A 22,431-nucleotide genomic window follows, 5' to 3' on the forward strand; every position below is an offset into this window, starting at 1 on the left:
TAATTAAGCATATTAGGTGATGTGCATCTCTGTAATGAGAAGGGGTGTGGTCTAATGACATCAACACCCTATATCAGGTGTGCATAATTATTAGGCAACTTCCTTTCCTTTGGCAAAATGGGTCAAAAGAAGGACTTGACAGGCTCAGAAAAGTCAAAAATAGTGAGATATCTTGCAGAGGGATGCAGCACTCTTAAAATTGCAAAGCTTCTGAAGCGTGATCATCGAACAATCAAGCGTTTCATTCAAAATAGTCAACACGGTCGCAAGAAGCGTGTGGAGAAACCAAGGCGCAAAATAACTGCCCGTGAACTGAGAAAAGTCAAGCGTGCAGCTGCCAAGATGCCACTTGCCACCAGTTTGGCCATATTTCAGAGCTGCAACATCACTGGAGTGCCCGAAAGCACAAGGTGTGCAATACTCAGAGACATGGCCAAGGTAAGAAAGGCTGAAAGACGACCACCACTGAACAAGACACACAAGCTGAAACGTCAAGACTGGGCCAAGAAATATCTCAAGACTGATTTTTCTAAGGTTTTATGGACTGATGAAATGAGAGTGAGTCTTGATGGGCCAGATGGATGGATTGGTAAAGGGCAGAGAGCTCCAGTCCGACTCAGACGCCAGCAAGGTGGAGGTGGAGTACTGGTTTGGGCTGGTATCATCAAAGATGAGCTTGTGGGGCCTTTTCGGGTTGAGGATGGAGTCAAGCTCAACTCCCAGTCCTACTGCCAGTTTCTGGAAGACACCTTCTTCAAGCAGTGGTACAGGAAGAAGTCTGCATCCTTCAAGAAAAACAGCAATTTTACTTACCGTAAATTCCTTTTTTCTTTGTATAGTGGCAGTACTCACAGTTGGGTTGTTCCTTCCAATCTGGGACAAGAAGCTCCCCCTTCTTCCGGTTTTTATGCCTGTGCTCCGCCTGCTGCCTCCATAAATCCTGTATGCCCTGAACACACGCCAGTAATAAAAAGAACCCAAACGGAGACTGAGTCATGCAAAATACATTTAATCTATACAAAAAAGTGGAGGGAAAGCCAGTACTGCCACTATACAAAGAAAAAAGGAATTTACGGTAAGTAAAATTGCTGTTTTTCCCTTCGTATAGTGGCAGTACTCACAGTTGGGATATAACAAGATCCCCGTAAAAACGAAAGGGTGGGAACTCAGCAGGCCACAGCTTGCAACACCTTACGCCCAAATTCAGCCTCAGATGATGAGAATACGTCCAGCCTATAATGCTTGATAAAGGTATGCAATGAAGACCAGGTAGCCGCTTTGCAGATGTCTTCAGGAGAAGCCGCAGCTCTTTCAGCCCATGAGGTAGCCATAGCCCTAGTTGAATGAGCCCTCAATGGAAATTTTAGGGGAATCCCTTTGGAGCGATAGGCCAACCTGATGGTATTTGTCAGCCATCTAGCTAATGAGGGTCCAGAGACAGCATTACCCACACATTTGCCTTGAAAGTAGACGAAAAGATGATCTGAGGATCTAAACTCCCGAGTTTTATGAAGGTAGCATTTCAGGGATCTCCTAACATCAAGGAGATGCCATTTCTTTTCCAGCTCAGATGTGGGCGATTGACAAAAGGCCGGCAGAACAATAGGCTGGTTGATCGAAGCACTTGAAATAACCTTAGGCAAAAAAGAAGGTCTGGGATGTAGAACTACTTTCTCTTGATGAAAAATTGTGAATTCCGGCGAAGATGATAGAGCTCGGATCTCACCAATTCTCCTAGCGGAGGTAACCGCCACCAGGAAGGCCGTCTTGAAGGTAAGAAATTTGATGGAGACTTGACACAAAGGTTCAAATGGTGGTTCACAAAGGGCCTGAAGAACCAGAGACAAATCCCATGTAGGAAAGGAAACCAGCCTGGGAGGCCTCTTCAACCGTATGGACTTAATAAACCTTCGAACAAGAGGGTTAGATGCAATATCCTGAACCAGGAAGTGACTAAGCGCAGAAATCTGGCCCTTGAGTGTAGACACCCCTAGGCCGGCTTCAAACCCATCTTGCAAAAAAGAAAGAATTTTCGGAACTGAGGCTTTGGCCGGATCAGAATTCCGGAGATAACACCAGGTTCTGAACTTCATCCAAACCCTGAAATAGATTCTTGAAGTGGACGAGCGGACAGATGACAGCAAAACGTCACATAGACGGTCAGAAAGACCCTGACCTTGGAGAATCATCCTTGCAGCAACCATGCCGTCAGGTGAAACATTGCTAGGGTTTCTTCTGGAAGCTTCATGTTCTCTAAAATGTGAGAAGAGACCGGGAGGTGCCAACGAGAGATGGCCATGTTTTCCACTTCCGAAAACCAACTCCTGTTCGGCCAGAAGGGCAGGACTGCCAGAATTCTTGCCTTCTCCCAACGTATTTTCTGAACAATTCGTGGGATAAGGGCTATAGGAGGGAAGACATAAGCCAGATCGAAAACCCAAGGGAACGATAGACCGTCTAGGACATCTGGGTAATCTTTTGAATGAAGTGACGCAAATCTCTGCACCTTTCTGTTCCTCCTTGTTGCCAACAAGTCCATCTCTGGCCTGCCGAAGCGTGCAACCAGCTCCAGAAAAACTTCGCTTGATAGAGCCCAGTCTGCTTGGGACCAATGGCTTCTGCTGAGGTCGTCTGCAATAACGTTTAGAGACCCTTTGATATGGGTAGCTGATATTGCGCAAAGATTTGCTTGGGCCCAAGTCAAAATGTGGTAGCAAAGATCTTGAAGAGCTTTTACTTTTGTGCCCCCTTGGCGATTCAAGTAGGCCACCGTAGTGGCGTTGTCCGACTGAATCCTTACCGACTGATTGGCGATGAGAGAACTGAAGGAAATTAGGGCTTCCCAAACCGCTTTTAATTCCCTGAAATTCGAGGAAGCGCATGCCTCTTCTTTGTTCCAAAGCCCTTGATGGAAATGAGAGCCTAGATGAGCGCCCCAACCCGTCTGGGAGGCATCTGTGGTTATCGTAATCCACTGTTTTAGTGCGAACGACAGGCCCTTTGAAATGTTGTCTCTTACTTTCCACCAGTTCAGTTGTTTTTTCACCGTGTCGGATAGACGGAAGGGAGCGTCCAGATCTTCCTGTTTTCGCGTCCACTGGGATAGAATGTCCCACTGTAATGGTTTGGATTCCGCTTTTGCCCAGGCGACGGCAGGTATTGTCGCCGTTAGGAGGCCTAGCAACCTCATAGCATCTCTGATTGAGCTTAGGTTTCTTTGCAGCTTTGATACTGCTTTGAAAATCCCCACTTGTTTCTTTTTTGGAAGAAAAAGAGATAGGGACTGGGAATCTATCCGAAGCCCCAAGAATACTAAACTCCGAGACGGGGTTAATTCGGATTTTTCCAGGTTCAGGATCCAACCGTGATCTTTTAAAACCTTCCTTGCAATCTCTAGATGAAGTTCTAGTAGTTGTCCTGACTGTGCTTTCAGGAACCAATCGTCCAGGTATGGAACAATCGCAATACCTTTCAGACGTAGAACTGCTGCCACGGGTGCCAGAATTTTTGTAAAAACTCGAGGGGCTGAAGACAGGCCAAAGGGAAGAGCCTTGAACTGCAAATGGAGAATCCTTCGCCTTCTCGTTAGAACTGCAAATCTGAGAAACTTCCTGGAAGATTCTGCTACTGGAATATGCAGATAGGCGTCTTTTAAATCCAATTTTGCCATGAAATCTCCCTTTTGTAATATGTGTGTTACCGACAGAATGCTCTCCATACGGAACTTCTGGTATGGTATGCAGGTGTTGACTTGCTTTAGGTCTAGAATCGGACGAAAGGATCCATCTGGTTTTTGCACCAGAAAAAGGCGTGAGTAGACTCCTTGAAATTCCCAACCTTTGGGTACCTTCTCCACCACATTTTTTCTTAAAAGGATGAGTGCTTCCGTAAGCAGGGCCTCTGTTTTTACCTTTGAAGGATAGCTCGACAGAAGGAAGGATGGCCGAGGACTTGATGAAAACTTTATCCTGTAACCTTCTGAAACGGTTCTTAAAATCCACCCATTTGAAGTACTCTTTCTCCATTCGTGGGTGAAGAACCGAAGGCGTCCTCCCACTCTTTTGGCGTCAAAACTTCCTCTTTTTCTCTTGCCTGTTGGATTCATGCCTAGACCACTGGCTGTTGTTGCCACCCTGTCTGTGGAACCTGCGAAACCGCCCCTGGTAACGAAAGGGCCGCTGGCTCTTGTACTGGAATCTCTTAAATCCCTGGGCTCTTGGTTCCAGCGGAAGGGCTTTCTTTGTATCTGACATATGTTTAATAATGTCTTCCAACGGGGTACCAAACAGCTTGTTCCTCTCGAAGGGTAATTCACATAACGCTGCTTTCGATGCTGAATCAGCAGTCCATGTTCGAAGCCAAAGAGCCCTCCTGGCTACTGATGATAACCCCATAATTCTTGCTGATAAACGAAGAAACTCCTCAGCAGTATCCGAAAGGAATTCATTGGATAGCTTCAGCAGGAACATGAGATGGGAAGGGTCCGTATCGGATTTTCCCATGAGGGAATCTTCCAGTGCTTGAAGCCAAACACTCTGGGCTCTGAGCACTGCTGAACCCGCAATTTCAGCTCTGCACTGAAAGCCTGCGGCCTGGTATATTCTTCTACATGAAGTTTCGGCTCTTTTGTCCATAGGATCTTTGAGGCCAGAGACTTCGCCAATGGGTATAGTAGTTTTCTTAGATAGTTGGGCAATCTGAATATCTACTTTAGGAAGATCTTCCCACTTTTCCTCAGACTGGAGTTTGAACAGTAGTTTAAAATGTTTTGAAATGAACGCCCGTCTTTCAGGATTCTTCCATTCCCTGTGAAGGAGATCCAATATTTTTGGAGACATAGGGAAACCTTTAACCTTCACATTGGTAGGTTCCGTCTCTTGAAAAGCCGCACTCACTTCTTTAATGAATCTTTTCAACTCTTCTGGTGGAAAACCCTCCTCCACACTAGAAGTTAAGCTGGAAATATCCGAAGGAGAAGAAAGGGAACATTCTCCAGAAGAGACGTCAGACTCAGAAGGGGATCTATTCCTCCTACGCTTTTAGGCAATTTCTCCTGAATTGCAGGGTCTTTCTTCATCGTATCTTTAAAAGACTCAAATGTCTGGGACAAATTTTCCTGAAACCAGCCCAGGAAGGATGCCATATCCGACTGTTTTGTTTTTTCCAGTAATTCAGAAGCGCACTGGTTACATGTCTTTTTGCGACATCCGTCAGGTAGAGGAACAGCACATTCCAGACAACATAAGTGCTTAGACTTGCTTGTGGCTTTTTTGGGCACAGAAATAGACATCTTGTCCTTATCTGCCTTGTCCGGAGCTATAGGGCTGGACATATCTGTGAATCAGAAAAAAAGGAATGAAATTTTAAATAAATTTTTTAAAGAAAATAAACGCATGCATAATAGTAGGTGACAAAGAGGAGAGTTTAAATAGTTAAACCTCACCTTTAGCCACCTGAGGTCCGTGTAGGAGGGCTGGTGACACGGAAGAACCGAACTGCACACCCACCCTTGGGGTCAGAAGGGTTCAGCACAGCTTAAATACAGTTTTTTGAAAGTTTGAAATTTTGCGCCAAAAAACTCCGGATCGCGCATGCGCAGTAGCGCGATACCGGGTTTGGTGGAACGCAACGTCACCCGGGCGTGCGTTCCACTGCTGTGCGCATGCGTAAGGAACCACGAGGAGGACCGCCCGGGAACTCCTGCGGAAGAGCCACATAAATTGCCCTACCTGGTCGCGTTCCGTAACGCTGGACCGGAACCTCTGCCACTCAGCTCCCGCCCGGGGAGCTATCGGGCGTACACCTCCCCGATCAGCAGCCTGTGCTGATCGCACCTTCTCCACCAGACTGGGGAACCTGTCCGTCCCGTTTGCCGGGACAAGAAGAACTGGCGTGTGTTCAGGGCATACAGGACTTATGGAGGCAGCAGGCGGAGCACAGGCATAAAAACCGGAAGAAGGGGGAGCTTCTTGTCCCAGATTGGAAGGAACAACCCAACTGTGAGTACTGCCACTATACGAAGGGAAAAACATGATTTTCATGCAGGACAATGCTCCATCACACGCGTCCAAGTACTCCACAGCGTGGCTGGCAAGAAAGGGTATAAAAGAAGAAAATCTAATGACATGGCCTCCTTGTTCACCTGATCTGAACCCCATTGAGAACCTGTGGTCCATCATCAAATGTGAGATTTACAAGGAGGGAAAACAGTACACCTCTCTGAACAGTGTCTGGGAGGCTGTGGTTGCTGCTGCACGCAATGTTGATGGTGAACAGATCAAAACACTGACAGAATCCATGGATGGCAGGCTTTTGAGTGTCCTTGCAAAGAAAGGTGGCTATATTGGTCACTGATTTGTTTTTGTTATGTTTTTGAATGTCAGAAATGTATATTTGTGAATGTTGAGATGTTATATTGGTTTCACTCGTAAAAATAAATAATTGAAATGGGTATATATTTGTTTTTTGTTAAGTTGCCTAATAATTATGCACAGTAATAGTCACCTGCACACACAGATATCCCCCTAAAATAGCTATAACTAAAAACAAACTAAAAACAAACTAAAAACTACTTCAAAAAATATTCAGCTTTGATATTAATGAGTTTTTTGGGTTCATTGAGAACATGGTTGTTGTTCAATAATAAAATTAATCCTCAAAAATACAACTTGCCTAATAATTCTGCACTCCCTGTAATGAATGCAGAGTGTGTGTTTGAGTAGTGTACGTAAAGTGAATGCAGTGTGTGTGTGTGTGTGTGTAGTGTGCGTAAAGTGAATGCAGTGTGTGTGTGTGTGTAGTGTGCGTAAAGTGAATGCAGTGTGTGTTTGTGTAGTGTGCGTAAAGTGAATGCAGTGCGTGTGTGTAGTGTGCGTAAAGTGAGTGCAGTGTGTGTTTGTGTAGTGTGCGTATAGTGAATGCAGTGTGTTTGTGTAGTGTGCGTATAGTGAATGCAGTGTGTTTGTGTACTGTGTGTATATACTAAATGCAAAGTGTGTGTTTGTGTAGTGTGTGTGTGCACTATATACACACATACACACACACTACACAAACACTGCATTATATAAACACACTACATTCCCTATACAAACATTACACAAACACACACACAGTATATAATATATTATTATATAATGCAGTGTGTGTGTATAGTGAATGCCGTGTGTGTATATAATGCAGTGTGTTTGTGTAGTGTGCATTATATAAACACTACACAAACACACTGCATTCACTATACAGACACTACACAAACTGCATTATATATAAATTATATAAGTGTGTGTTTCTGTAGGTATGTAATTTGGGGGGGAGGGGGCATTTTTCATTTAATTACATTTTAAATATTTTAAAGTATTAATATTTTTAGTCCTCCCTCCCTGCTTGTTACCTGGCCTGGGAGGGGGGATATAGCATTCCCTGGTGGTCCAGTGGCATGGACTGTGCAGTGGGGACCCGCAGCAAGCGCTTACTTACCTTCCCAGCAGCTCCCCTGTCTAAATCTCGCGGCCTGCGTGCCGCGTGGAGCGTTGCCATGGTAACCCGTGGCAACGCTCTGACGGCCGCTGGACTCGCGAGATTTAGACAGATTTAGACAGGGGAGCTGCTGGGAAGCGCTTGCTGCGAGCTCCCCGAGGACCGCCGGGCTTGTAATGGGCCCAGTGGTCCTGTTATGTATTATTGCCAATATCAGTATCTCTATAGGCCGATACCGATATTGCCGAAAATACCGAATAACGGCCGATAATAACAGCCAGACTGATAATAGGTCCATCCCTAATTTAAAAACTACATTGTTTAAAGCCATTTTGCACGATCTTGTTGCTTTGTGTCTCAATACTTTGAATGGTATATTAAAGAACACAGTCAAGCAGTTGTAACCCAGATGGGGAGAAAAGCCTGATAAATAATTCAGTTATGTGAGTGTGTTATATACCTCTTACCTTTCTTTATGGTTTATACTGTATTACACTTTGTGGAGTTTGGGCTCCCACCCATAACACTGTATGCATTTTGTTTTGTAGTTGGTGATGGTGTTTGATACCCCTCTATATTTACATATGCAATGCAATGCTTCCCCAGAAGCACTAGGAGGTTAGTGCACATGCAAATTGCCACACTGCACCAGTCAGAATCTCATCATAGAGATGCATAGGAGTCAATGACTTAGAGGGTGGAACGTTATTTTAACTGGTAGCCCACTGTATGATAAGTTGACCTTAAAAGCAAAATATTGTAAATTAAACGTTTTTTAAGCAGCGTTTAGGCAAAAGACAAGTCCACTTTAATAATCTCCAGTAGAAAACAAATTACATTCTGAGTATAATGCTTAAAGTAATAAAATACTTATTTAAAGGGACACTATAGAACTCATACGTCCCTGTCACCCATAGCCCAGCAATGTAAATCACTGCAGTTTTAGAAAAACTGCAATGTTTATTATGCAAAACTAAGACTCTAGTAGCTGTTAACCAGACAGCCACTAAAGGCACTTCCTGCTTGCTAGGTGACTTTTGGTTTCCTAACTGGAGCTGGACGTCCTAACACTCTCCATGAAGACATCCAGCTTCAGTTAAATCCCCATAGGAAAGCATTGAAGCAATAGCACTATAGAATCCCTTTATTAAATTATGAAAACTTCAAATATTTAATTAGCTTACCTCAGAGGAAGAACCCTTGCTTCTGTAATCAAGAAACTGAATGATTAGAACCCACAGCTCTTTGATACACACACATGGATAAGGATGGCTATTAAGAGCATCTGAGGGTCGCACCTGCAATTAAGATTGACAAAGCAACATTGAAAAGGACCAACAAGTCACACAAAGGAGCTGAACTATTGTATCAAAAAATTAACACAACATCATGTAATAGGCAAGTACAAGATAGTAAAAATAACAATAATAATAAAAACAAAAGCCTAGTATACAATTATTCCCACTTAAAAACAAATACAAAACACTTAGATTCCTGCTTCAATGGACACTTATAGTCACCCAGACCACTTCAGCTCAATTAAGTGGTCTGGGTGCCAGGTCCCTCAGGTTTTAACCCTTCAGATGCAAACATAGCAGTTTCAGAGAAACTGCTATGTTTACATTTGGGGTTAAGCCAGCCTCTAGTGGCTGTCTTCCGGAGAGCCACTAGAGGCATATTATGCCTCCATCGTGCAGAGCGTCCATAGAAAAGCATTCGCCTCGCTGACGTCGGACGGGGAGGAGAGGTCACCAGCGCCGAGGGAGCCCGGTGCTGGAATAAGGTAAGCTGCTGAAGGAGTTTTATCCCCTTCAGCGCCACGGGAGGGGGACCCTAAGGTTGGGGGCACCCTCAGGGAACTATAGTGTCAGGAAAACAGCTTTGTTTTCCTGACACTATAGTGATCCTTTCAGTTCCTACTAATTATTTTTCCAGTTCCATCTACACTCAATTTATACCTAGAATAGAGTCAGACTTGCAACCTACATTCTTCGGATGCACCAAGTACACCAAGTGATAGTAGTAAAAGGCACTATCTCTTGGAGAATTAACTATGCTGTACGTAGTACAGTAATGTTCTTGTAAAAGACCAAGAAAGGCAAGTATCAGGATAATGCAGAAAGTTAGGCTTCAATTTAGTATTGTTGGATTTGCTTTACAAATGAATTAAGAATTTTGGATGAACTTTGAAAGTTATTTTTTCCATATACTAAAACAAAACAAAAAAAAAAAATAGTATCTTATATATAAAAAATATCAATAAAGCACAGCATATCAAAATATTACAAAAGTAAATATTTTCTGTAATATTAAATAATTTTTCAAAGTTTATACAAAATTATTAAATAATTTGGAAGACATATCCAACAATATTAAAAGTGAGGCCAAAGTTATTTCAAGAAAACTATTCAATAAATGCTAGGAAATGAGGTATTCATATAGATTTCCATTGATCACAGAAAGAACACCAGAAAACAAAGAGAAGCCAAAGATGAACGGAGGAAGGGAGTGATGTAGGTGAAGAAATGGAGGAGAGAGAAAAAAAAAAAAAACCCACAGTGTTTGTATATTCTAACTCTGGGGCTTTGTTGAAATGAATATGCAAATTATTTAGGAAAGTAGCATCATCATTCTTCATGTAGCATCACTATGTTAAGGAAAAAAATTGTTGCCAAAGTGTTCAGTGATATTCTGTAAATCTCACAATTATTTTAGCTTCTTAACTATTAAATGTTTTTTTTTTCTGAATTCACATATGAGCAGCATTGTCAGTGAAGCTGCTTTGTAAATGTTATTTAATTCAGAAGATTATAGAACTGTAGATTAAGCTTGCATGCAGCAAGAGTGCAGTAAACATTATTGCAGGTACTGTTAGCATAAACAATTCATCTAATTTCTCTGCTTTTTTGGATGTGTACCCAGACTATATTCCCAACATATATTCCCAGACTATATTCTCAGCACAGATGACAGACAAATACACGCAAATAGTAAATACCTTTGTATATCTACTTGCTGCCAGACCAATGAGATCACATACTAAATTTTCACAATGGCTTTCAAACAGACTCACGCTGGTTAAGTTTTCACCAATCAGATTTATGAACTGATGCGCATACACAATTTGCCCTTCAATAAAACAGAACTATTATTTCGATAAAATAATTAAACATAGTGACACTGGGGTAATTACTTTGAGAAATTAAAAATGGGCACTGCCCCCAGACCATTTCAATGAGAATAAGTGGTCTGGGTGCTTATATAGTGTCCCTTTAAGAAAGAAAGAAAATACATTTAAAAAAATCAAAGACGATAACAAACATCTACAGGGCAACAACATTTTTTACAAGGTGAGTTATTGTAACAAGACTTATTGTAAACACTTTAACTAGTGAATAATATAAATCATATCAAATAAAAGCATTATTGAATAGAACATCAACACAAGGAAAGTTAGCATTATACCAGCCTGAAAAATTAAACATCTTGACCACTTTTTAAACATTGTTATCATAAAGTCATGTCCTGATTAGAGTTAAACAGAATGTTGCATGAAGCAAAAGCAAGAGGATACCTTGCATTTTTTCTCCTAAAAGATGAAGGATTTCTAAAATAGACCAGTGAATATCTAAATGAAGATGGAGAAGATGCCAAGTGGCGGGAAGCACCTAAATAAAAACAAAACAAATTAATAAAGAAATGAAAAATTATGGAAGCCATATAAATCTTTTCACATTTCCTTTTGTAATATTATGTAATTAAAACAGTCAACTTAGCAAATCATCGTTGAATTTAGAAGACAATCATCAAAATATGAAATCCATTTGACATAAGAGATACACAAATAAAAATAAATGTTAGCAACTTGATTTGATAGTACACACTGCAGAGCACTTTAAATGTGGAAATGTGTGTGTAAGGCACAACCTCTAAAGCATAGCTAAGGGTTGTGCCGTTTGTTTATGTCTACCATGTGTCAGAAAATGAGGGCACATCACAAAAGTTTAGTTTTGTGATGCTATGTGGGGGCATCCACATAAAATGTCCACGTGTATATGCACTCAAATGGCATTCTCAAAAATACAATGTTAATAGCATCAGAGAAATATGCCAATACAAGCTGAATGTATTTTACTCAAATAAGGCCCTATACTGTTTTAAATGAAAAGGAGACCCCACTTTAGTGATGCTTTTACAGTTACAGCCAGCTGACTTGCAATGGTTGTGCTGCACAGCTGCTTTGGCTAGCCCAGTTGAAATCTTTGCCAATTCTTGTTCTGCCCAGTTAACCAATGTATTTTGTGTTAAAGACGATTATCATTGTCAAGCCCAGTTCATCTTTGTATTCTAGTGTTTAAGACGATTCTCAGTGTCTTTAATTCTCCAGTGAAGTTAGGAGCACTTCCTGTCTATACGGCCACTTAAGGCACATGTTGTCCAAGTAAAATTTTGCTTTTTGCAATATTTTAGATGTCAATTTTCTAGTGTGTGTCAATTTTCCAGGCCAACCTAGCCAAGGATGCAAAAGAGAAATACCGAGCTTGTAAGTGGACTCATGGTGTCCTAAGCTGATTTAGGCTACACACAACAAGAATTGAAATCCAAAACCTCCTTTGCAAGGTTTGCTAATTAAACATAACAAAACTCTTACAAGACTAATGATATGTTTCATAAAGCATGATTTTTTAAATTTATTTTATCCATGAACAAATCTTAAAGGAACACTATAGTCAACTAAATTACTTTAGCTAAATAAAGCAGTTTTAGTGTATAGATCATTCCCCTGCAATTTCACTGCTCAATTCACTGTCATTTAGGACTTAAATGACTTTGTTTCTGTTTATGCAGCCCTATCCACACCTCCCCTGGCTATGATTGACAGAGCCTGCATGAATAAATAAAATAAAAAAAAAACTGGTTTCACTTTCAAACAGATGTAATTTACCTTAAATAATTGTATCTCAATCTCTAAATTGAACTGTAATCACATACAGAAGGCTCTTGCAGGGTCTAGCAAGCTATTATCATAGCAGGGGATAAGAAAATCTTAATTAAACAGAACTTGCAATAAAGAAAGCCTAAATAGGGCTCTCTTTACTGGAAGTGTTTATGGAAGGCTGTGCAAGTCATATGCAGGGAGGTGTGACTAGGGTTCATAAACAAAGGGATTTAACTCCTAAATGGCAGTGGATTGAGCAGTGAGGCTGCAGGGGCATGTTCTATACACCAAACTGCTTCATTAAGCTAAAGTTGTTCGGGTGACTATAGTATCACTTTAACTTCTCTTTGTAAACTGATGCACTGTGTGAAGTTACCGTATTTATCGGCGTATAACACGCACTTTTTTCCCCTGAAAATAGGGGAAAAATCGTGGGTGCGTGTTATACGCCGATATCCCATAATTACTTACCTGTCCTGAAGCGTGGGCCGGCTTCACAGCGCGCACCGCGGTACAGGAACTTTAATTTCAGGTTCCGGTTTCCGGCGGGACTGAAAGGAAGTGTGCACAATAGTGTGCACACTTCCTTTCAGTCCCGCCGGAAACCGGAACCTTAAATTAAAGTTCCTGTACCGCGGTGCACGCTGTGAAGCCGGCCCACGCTTCAGGACAGGTAAGTAATTATGGGAGGGGAGGAAAGTACACTATGGGAGGGGAGGGGGAGGAAAGTACACTATGGGAGGGGAGGGGAGGGGGAGGAAAGTACACTATGGGAGGGGAGGGGAGGGGAAGGAAAGTACACTATGGGAGGGGGAGGAAAGTACACTATGGGAGGGGAGGGGGAGGAAAGTACACTATGGGAGGGGAGGGGGGGGAAGTACACTATGGGAGGGGAGGGGGAGGAAAGTACACTAGGGGAGGGGAGGGGGGGAAGTACACTAGGGGAGGGGAGGCGGGGAAAGTACACTAGGGGAGGGGAGGGGGGGAAAGTACACTAGGGGAGGGGAGGGGAGGGGGGGAAGTACACTAGGGGAGGGGAGGGGAGGGGGGGGGGAAGTACACTAGGGGAAGGGGAGGGGAGGGGGGGAAAGTACACTAGGGGAGGGGAGGGGGGGGAAGTACACTATGGGAGGGGAGGGGGGGAAAATACACTATGGGAGGGGAGGGGGGGAGAATACTATGGGAGGGGAGGGGGGGAGAATACTATGGGAGGGGAGGGGGGGAGAATACTATGGGAGGGGAGGGGGGGAGAATACTATGGGAGGGGGGAGAATACTATGGGAGGGGAGGGGGGAAAATACACTATGGGAGGGGGGGATACTATGGGAGGGGAGGGGGGAGAATACTATGGGAGGGGAGGGGGAGATTACTATGGGAGGGGAGGGGGAAGAACACTATGGGAGGGGAGGGGGGGAGAATACTATGGGATGAGGGGGGAACACTATGGGATGAGGGGGGAACACTATGGGATGAGGGGGGAACACTATGGGATGAGGGGGGAACACTATGGGATGAGGGGGGAACACTATGGGATGAGGGGGGGGAATACTATGGGATGAGGGGGGGGAATACTATGGGATGAGGGGGGGAATACTATGGGATGAGGGGGGGGAATACTATGGGATGAGGGGGGGGAATACTATGGGATGAGGGGGGGGAATACTATGGGATGAGGGGGGGGAATACTATGGGATGAGGGGGGGGAATACTATGGGATGAGGGGGGGGAATACTATGGGATGAGGGGGGGGGGAATACTATGGGAGGGGGGGAAATTTCCTGGAATTTCTTTCTAAAAATGAGGTGCGTGTTATACGCCGATAAATACGGTATTTCGTTTGTCAAATACTTGCAGTTTCAATTCTACTAAAAATATTCAAATCATATGTTTAAACCTGCACTGTCACATCTAACTTACCTTTCTCCTATAGTTTCCTCTTCTCTTCCTCTCTCAGACACTGTTGTTATTTTCTTCCTATCTGATTTACTTTTAAAAAAAAAAACATAAGTCAAAGTAGGGACTACTTTGACTTATATATTTTTCCTACACTTGACTTTCTTTGACCAAAGGAGGAGCTTAAGTCAGCTCTATTTCCTGTGTCAAATAAAATACTCGGGGGGCGTGGCCTGGACGCCGGACGAGATGGCGGCGTGAAACGAGGGCTCCCTTCAGGCTCACAGCTAAAACCCGCTAAACAAGCACTAATCCACGGAAAAATGGGGAAAAACACCAAGCAACAGCAGGCTGCCTCAACCACCGGCACACCGAGGAACTCTCAACCGGCAGGTATGCGCCAATACCTTACTGCCCCGGCCGACCACACCGCACAGGCCTCCAGCGGCGCAGAAGCCTCGGGCCTACCACGCCCGTCCTCACCGCAGGGCGAACACTCACAACAGGTACAGCCCGGAATTAATCCACCCCAGGCCCAGTTCCAGCCAGACTGGGTAGCACTAATTAGCAGCTTACCCACTAAAGCCGACTTAAAAGAGGCCAACACGGCACTACATAACTCCTTAAAGGGTGAACTTCAAGCCCTAAGAGAGGACATACAGGGAATCCATCACAAGCTAAACAAACTGGAGGCAGAGTGTGACCAAGTAGTGGCGGCGCAAAACACAGCCGCAGACATCATACAGAAGCAAGCAGCCCAAATCCGCCAAATGGCCCTCCACGTTGAAGACCTGGATAACAGAGGGAGGCGGCAAAACATAAGAATTAGGGGCCTACCGGAAGATCTAGACCAAACTGCCCCAATACGCGACACCCTCACTGAAATATTTAACTCCCTCCTGCAGAGGCCAACCGAGACGCCCATCATCTTTGTCAGGGCCCACAGAGCCCTCCGACCTAGGGGACCTCCAGATTCCCCCCCTAGGGATGTTATCTGCTGCCTACAACACTTTCAAGAAAAGGAAGACATCCTGAGAAGCGCTAGGGACAAGAAACAAGTCTCACATAATGGCCACGACATACAGCTATACCCTGATTTATCGCCGGCAACATTGGCGTACAGGCGGGCCATGCGCCCACTCACACACGTGCTACAGGCCAACCGGATCAGATACCGCTGGAACTTCCCAACAGGACTTCAAATCGCCACACCGACTGGCCCTCTCACGGCGAGGAAAGAAGAAGATCTAGGGGACCTCATGAAGGAACTACAACTACCCCCACTACACATGACTTGGCCGGACCCACTGGCCTTCTATAACTTTGCTCCTGAGACACACCGCCAGGCACAGCAACCTCCCAGAACCCGGAGGACGAGGCAACAGGCTACTCGTCCCTCGGGAGCCAACGCATAAGAAGACAACCGCAACCCTCCACCTCCGGAACCCACGGGAGACCGACCGCAACCAAGCTCACAGTCGCCCACCCCCACTTCGAGAGACTAAAGACACACCGCACGTCTGAAACGCAAGTATACAGCCCAATGGGCGATAGACACTCAGAACTTACAGGGCCACAGGGAACTAGAGACACAGGCGGACATGTTCTGCCCGCAGAGTATAAAGGACTATGCGATACCAGGACATTGCTCCGGACTCCAGATTCCACCACTTAGCTGAATAGTCAGGGACAACAGGGTCCAACTGGGGAGGGCCACTATTGGGAAGAGAACAAGCTCGCAAACTTATCCAACCTTAGATGGCATAACACAGGGCAGCCCCGTATCCCGGCTGGGCCCCACCGCCGGAGCCCGCCCGACCTGTGACGAACCTCGGGGAGCAGGCGGGGGGCTCCGCTGGTGGGGCACACCTGGGAGGGGAGGAACAAACGACCAAACTCTGTAGAGCAGACGATGAGTAGACGGGTGATACGGAAGACCCAGAAGGGGGGATTGCAAGAATATCTGCTTTATGAATGTGGGAAGGGGACGGGGCCAACAAAGGGCATGCACCCTGGTGATTATCCTCTTAGCATAGCCAAACCACCCGTACTGCTTCCCTACTAAAACCGCCCTGGGTCTCAGACACCCATTATTCGGTCCCAACCTTCCACACGCATAGACCCAGTCGGGGGTGCCACTCACGACACGGGATAGAGAGGCCCAGAACCTCGAGCACTACCTGACCCAGACGTCCTTGTTATGTTCAATCACCGGGTGGGGGAATTGTGTGGGTTTTGGGGGAGGGGGGGGGGCGAAATGTACACGATCTAGTGAAGTTTACAAACTGTTTAGAACTGTTTAGACCTGTTTTCACCTGTTGTGATATGTAACCTGTTATACCACTGCTATATTAATGCGACCTTCTTACAAATGACAGACCAGCCACACGCTGACTTAAGGCACTCAACGACACGCACCCAAACAGGCCTAAGGCCACTACACCCCGAGGCGGGGACAACAGAAACGCACATTTCAAACGAACAAAGACGAGCCACATAGGGAAGCCACGTGACCCGACGCGCCACAGGGACACCGACTCGACACACCGGACGCCCAACCGACGCCCTACAGGGAGGCGCCAACCAGGTAACGAACCGCCCACTGACACCTCTGGAGGTGCGGTGGAGTGAGGCTCACCGACGCCTATACCTCATCGTCATTAGATAGTGACGAGACTCCCGGAGGCTCTTCCACACCTCCACCACTCACCCTTCCACCCGGACCCCCATACCACCTCCATCCCCACCCTAACGCCCACTCCTCTGACCGTACCCCCCCCGACACACCCGAGACTCGACGTGCCTACCCGACAGACAGAGACCTCGGACGGAGACACCCCCCTTAAACCCGTCCGGACACGAACCGACCACACGACATGACGCTGACTCCCGACCAACTACGAGTCCTCACAATAAATGCTAAAGGACTGAACCCCTCGGGGGGACTGAACCCCTCGGGGGGACAGACATAGCATAGGAGGGTCCAACCACAGTAAGGGTATAAGGAAAACAAGGAGGGGAAGGAGCTAACTCACATACCTACTGAACACAGGGCCTCAATAGTCATGATTCAGGAAACCCACTTCAAAAAAGGGGCAAGACCCAAACTAACAAACCATCACTATAGCCAAGGGTATTACAGCGACTACCATGGTGGTAAGGCCAGGGGGACAGCGATACTCCTTCACAAAAGGCTGCCGTTCCAGGAGGGGGGGATGCATGACCGACGACGAAGGTCGATACCTATTCCTCAAAGGGACAATTGCGGGACACCAATACACGTTCGCAAGCATCTATGCACCAAACAAACAACAAGCGCGCTTTCTCAAACAGACACTACGCAAGCTCCAACACTTCACGGCAGGGACTCTCATTCTAGGGGGGGACTTTAATATTGCGCTAGACCCGGCATGGGACACTTCATCGGGCGTCTCCCATGTCCCCACACAACACCTACAACACATCAAATCCCTTCTCCGTAGCCAGCGCCTAGTTGACTGCTGGAGAGCCCACCACCCAGATGAAAGGAACTTCACTTTCTACTCCCAACCACATAACTCCTACTCTCGGATAGACCATGTCTATACCACGCACCACGACCTTCCCCTGGTGACTACAGTCACAATCGGTGGGGCCACCTGGTCGGACCACGCCCCAGTATTACTGACCCTGACATCACCACTTTACCGTCCCACAAACCCGAAATGGAGACTCAATGAGTACCTCCTAGCTAACCAGGAGATCTCGGGCTTCATAGGCGAGAAAATAAAAGAATACCTCACACTCAACACAACCGAACAGACCTCCCCGACAATCCGTTGGGAAGCGCACAAAAGCGTGATAAGGGGACACTACATACAACAGGGGGCACTACTGAAGAAACGGACCGAGGCACGGTTAAACGACCTACTGTCCAACATCCACAAGGTTGACGAACAAAACAAACTAACACCTGACAACACACACCAATCACGACTTCTTCAACTAAGGAGAGAGCTCGCCACCCTACTACACACCAAACACCACAGAGAAGCAATAAGACATAAGGCCCTCTTTGCACAACAGGGAAACAAAAGCGGCAAGCTCCTAGCTGCGATGCTAAAAAAACAGAGACAACACACTTACATTGACAAGATTCGAGACAAACAAGGGAAATTACACCATCTCCCGAAAGACATACAAAACACCATCCGCACATATTACTCGGACCTGTACACGCTGCCACAACCACATACTCAAAAGGCGAAAGCCCGCCTGCACGAAGCGATCAGGAAATACCTAGCTGAACACCCACTGCCGACCTTGGACCCAGACATAGCAGACATGATAGACGTGCCTATCACGATAGAGGAATTAGCGATGGCAATTAAGCAAACTAAGACAGGTAAAAGCCCAGGGCCGGATGGCCTACCGACCAAATACTACAAGACCTATGCTGAAGACTTATACCAACCAATGGTAGAAGCCTTTAATGCAGTCAGGGAGGGACACAATATCCCTAAACAAGCCCTAGCGGCGCATATCTCCATAATCCCCAAAGACGGTAAAGACAGGGAACAATGTAGTAACTATAGGCCCATATCGCTCATCAATTGCGACATCAAGCTACTGGCCAAGATCCTGGCCACACGGCTCACAAAACATGTCCCATCGCTGGTCCACCCGGACCAGGTGGGGTTTGTGGCGGGACGTGAGGCCCGCGACAATACCATCAGAGCGCTTACCCTCATGCACGGTAGTACAGGTAAGAGGGAAGGCCTTCTTCTCCTGTCAACTGACGCAGAGAAGGCCTTCGATAGGGTCTGTTGGGTGTACCTCTTCGAAGTGCTGGCCCAAGCAGGACTGGGACCCCACCTGAGAAGGTGGATAGAGGAACTTTACCGGGAACCGACAGCCCAGGTAATAGTTAACGGAGCACCCACGGAGACCTTCACCATACACAACGGCACGAGACAGGGTTGCCCCCTCTCCCCACTCTTATTTGTTCTAGCACTAGAACCGTTCCTCTCACACATTAGACACAACACAGACATCACCGGAGTGGAAACAGGGCAAGTGCACCACAAGGTCGCCGCGTACGCGGACGACATGCTCTTTGTGGTGACCAAACCCGAGATCTCCCTTCCAAACCTGCAGAAAGAACTAAGGGAATTCGGGAACATATCAAATCTAAAAATCAACCACGGGAAATCATTCATTCTCAACGTCAGTTTAAATGCTACACAAACAGAGCCCCTACGAAACAGCTTCCCATACCAATGGGCCGAACACAAAATTAGGTACTTAGGGATATGGCTGACAAGACATAGTGAGGACTTGTACAAAGAAAATTTCACGACCACACTACAATCATTCCAAAGAGACATGCGAGAATGGTCCTTCCCACACATCTCCTGGCTGGGAAGAGTCCAGGTCCTGAAAATGAACTTCCTCCCACGCCTCCTCTACCTCCTCCAGGCCATCCCCATAGCGATCCAAAAGACATTCTTCGGGTCCCTTAGATCGGAGATGACCAAATACGTATGGAACGGGGGTAGACCTAGATTGAAATTCACCACACTAACTCGCCCCAAAAACAGGGGGGGAATAGCCCTCCCAGACTTCTACCAATACTACGTCGCGGCGCACCTACTGCGGATCGTGGAGTGGTCAAAGGACACCGTCGGGAAGCTCTGGAAAACAGTAGAGGAGGCAGAAGTGGGCAGACCGCTCTCCGGACTACCCTGGGGCCGGGAGGCAGCGGATGGGAAAGACATGTCCATATACACATGGCACACTTTGAAAGTATGGAGGAGAGCCTCCAAGACCGGCAACATGTCGCCATTCCCCTCCCCCCTTCTGCCCCTTACATATAATCCCGACTTCCCCCCGGGACTAGACCCGAAAGCACTTCGCAACATTCTTCCGGACGAGACCCCTCGCCTACGCCACATCCTCCAAGCAGGTGAATGTAAACCACTGACAGCCCTACTAGGGGAGACACCTATGACATTCATGCACAGGTTCAGACACACCCAGCTGACTAACTTTATCCGAACGCTACCGCAAGGCCCGGCGCTTACTAGGGGCCTGACCACAATAGAAGCGGTCAGCGCAAGCCCAGATCCACTCCCGCATGGAATATCCTATCTATACTCCATGCTACAACTAGAAACCCCATCCGACACACCACTTTACATGGGTAAATGGGAGACGGCCCTACGCACCACACTCACGGATAAGGAATGGGAGTCCATCTGTTACCTAACACACCACTGCTCAACACACAGTAAAACTCAAGAGACAGCATACAAATTATTAACACAATGGTACAAAACACCACACCTCCTACACCAAATTGACCCAACACACTCTGACCAATGCTGGAGATGCGAAAAAGAGGTGGGAACCATTAAACACATATGGTGGGACTGTGAGAAAATCAAAACATACTGGGAGGGAATACACAAGGTCCTGGAGAAGTTCTCGGATGCGCCCCCCCCCCTGGAACCGGCTGCGATGCTCCTACACCACACAACTGTCCCACACTCCAAATACAAAAAATCTATAACCGTTAGAATACTCAACACAGCCAAACAGGTGCTCCCCCAATTCTGGAAGCAAACTACAACACCCCCGCTACTGACATGGTTTAGCCAAATGGAAGACCTTAGGAAAATTGAGGAACTGACGATGACGGCCAACCAGACCCATAAGACCTACCTAGACATTTGGACACACTGGATCCTTGAGACAGCAAAAGAAGGATTCCAACAGACCATCAGAACTAACGTCAACTGAGACACAGCCAGACTAGACCAACCCACAACAAACACGACTGAGGACGACGGACGAAGGACGCACCCGACCCCCCTCTTCTACCCGACATACCTTCAACCCACCCCCCTCCCACCTCCCCCTGTTGACCTAGCTACACTCCTGCCTCAGCCCCCAGGAACGCACCAACACAAGAGAAAACGACAGACCCTAAACAAGCGCTTACCCAGCCACCGTAGACCCCCCGCCAACATTACATACAACCCTGAAATCTAAGGAACCAAACAAGTTTCGGACTTACCAACTCACTCAACCCCTCGGGGGGACAGACATAGCATAGGAGGGTCCAACCACAGTAAGGGTATAAGGAAAACAAGGAGGGGAAGGAGCTAACTCACATACCTACTGAAGAAAGTTACCCACAAACTACGCTCCAACAGCTATGGTGGCGCTCACTCTACCTGTCTCCCAAACACAACCAAACCACACAGACACTGGGGGAGACACCAGCTAACACACACTTGACTACTTATCCAACCAGAAACGTGACTGAATTGACATTAGTGATTTGCGAAACCTACAACAATGCGGGCCTGCGTGCCCAAACTGATAATGTTGATTTAAATTGTAAATAACTCATTATGGAGACCTGCGAGTCTCACAGCTTCAAACGTCTTGATTGAAAAAACAAAAAACGAAAAGAAAAGAAATAATGAACATAAAATCTACAAAAAAGAGGCTAACACCGTACAGAGATGACATGTATTGCATGGTATTACCCCCGTATTGTTTGAAAACCTTATTGTCTCCCTTTCTACATTCTGTACCCACATGACTTTATGCCTCAATAAAAAAGAGATTTACAAAAAAAATAAAATAAAATACTCAACCTTCTAACTGCCACAGGAAATGGAGCTGACTTAAAGCGGCACTGTCATGGCCGAATCCAGTTTTTTCTTTTTAACCCCCCTCCAGACTCCACTACATCTAACTGCCCCCGTTGTCACCCTCAAATGCCCCTAAGCCCCCCATATTACCTATTTTGAAATCTTCATTTCGTGCCCGGACCTAGGTCCTTGGCGCCCCCATCTTTGTGTGGGCAGATGAAGTCCCTGTGGGACACGTCATCTGCCCACACTAAATAGCGCTGTGAAATTTCCCGCATTCCCAGTAGAACACTTGGCCATTCGCTATTGTCCGAAAATCGGAAGGGAATTTCCCTTCCTTTTCATTTAAGGCCCCCACCCACCACTTATGGGTGGGGGCAACAATAGGACCCCGCCAATTGTCTTTTAGGGCCCCCACCCGCCCCTCATGGGTGGGGGCCGGGGGGGGGGGGGGGAAGGACAATAGGTGTCCCTTCCCCCCCT

General features: G+C 46.3%; 1 protein-coding gene across 1 annotated transcript in view; it reads right to left on the minus strand.

Moving 5' to 3' along the window:
- The window catches only part of MMS22L (MMS22 like, DNA repair protein), a 98,733-nt gene that overhangs the window by 64,597 nt on the left and 11,705 nt on the right, over nt 1-22,431 (minus strand). The window contains exons 6-8 of the mRNA XM_063443585.1: nt 11,048-11,141; nt 10,472-10,602; nt 8,658-8,771 (exon numbers count right to left, since the gene is read on the minus strand). Coding sequence (XP_063299655.1) covers nt 8,658-8,771; nt 10,472-10,602; nt 11,048-11,141 — 339 coding nt within the window. The remainder of the gene's footprint in view (nt 1-8,657; nt 8,772-10,471; nt 10,603-11,047; nt 11,142-22,431) is intronic.

The sequence above is a fragment of the Pelobates fuscus genome, chromosome 2 (assembly GCF_036172605.1).
Source record: "Pelobates fuscus isolate aPelFus1 chromosome 2, aPelFus1.pri, whole genome shotgun sequence".
Classification (NCBI taxonomy): domain Eukaryota; kingdom Metazoa; phylum Chordata; class Amphibia; order Anura; family Pelobatidae; genus Pelobates; species Pelobates fuscus.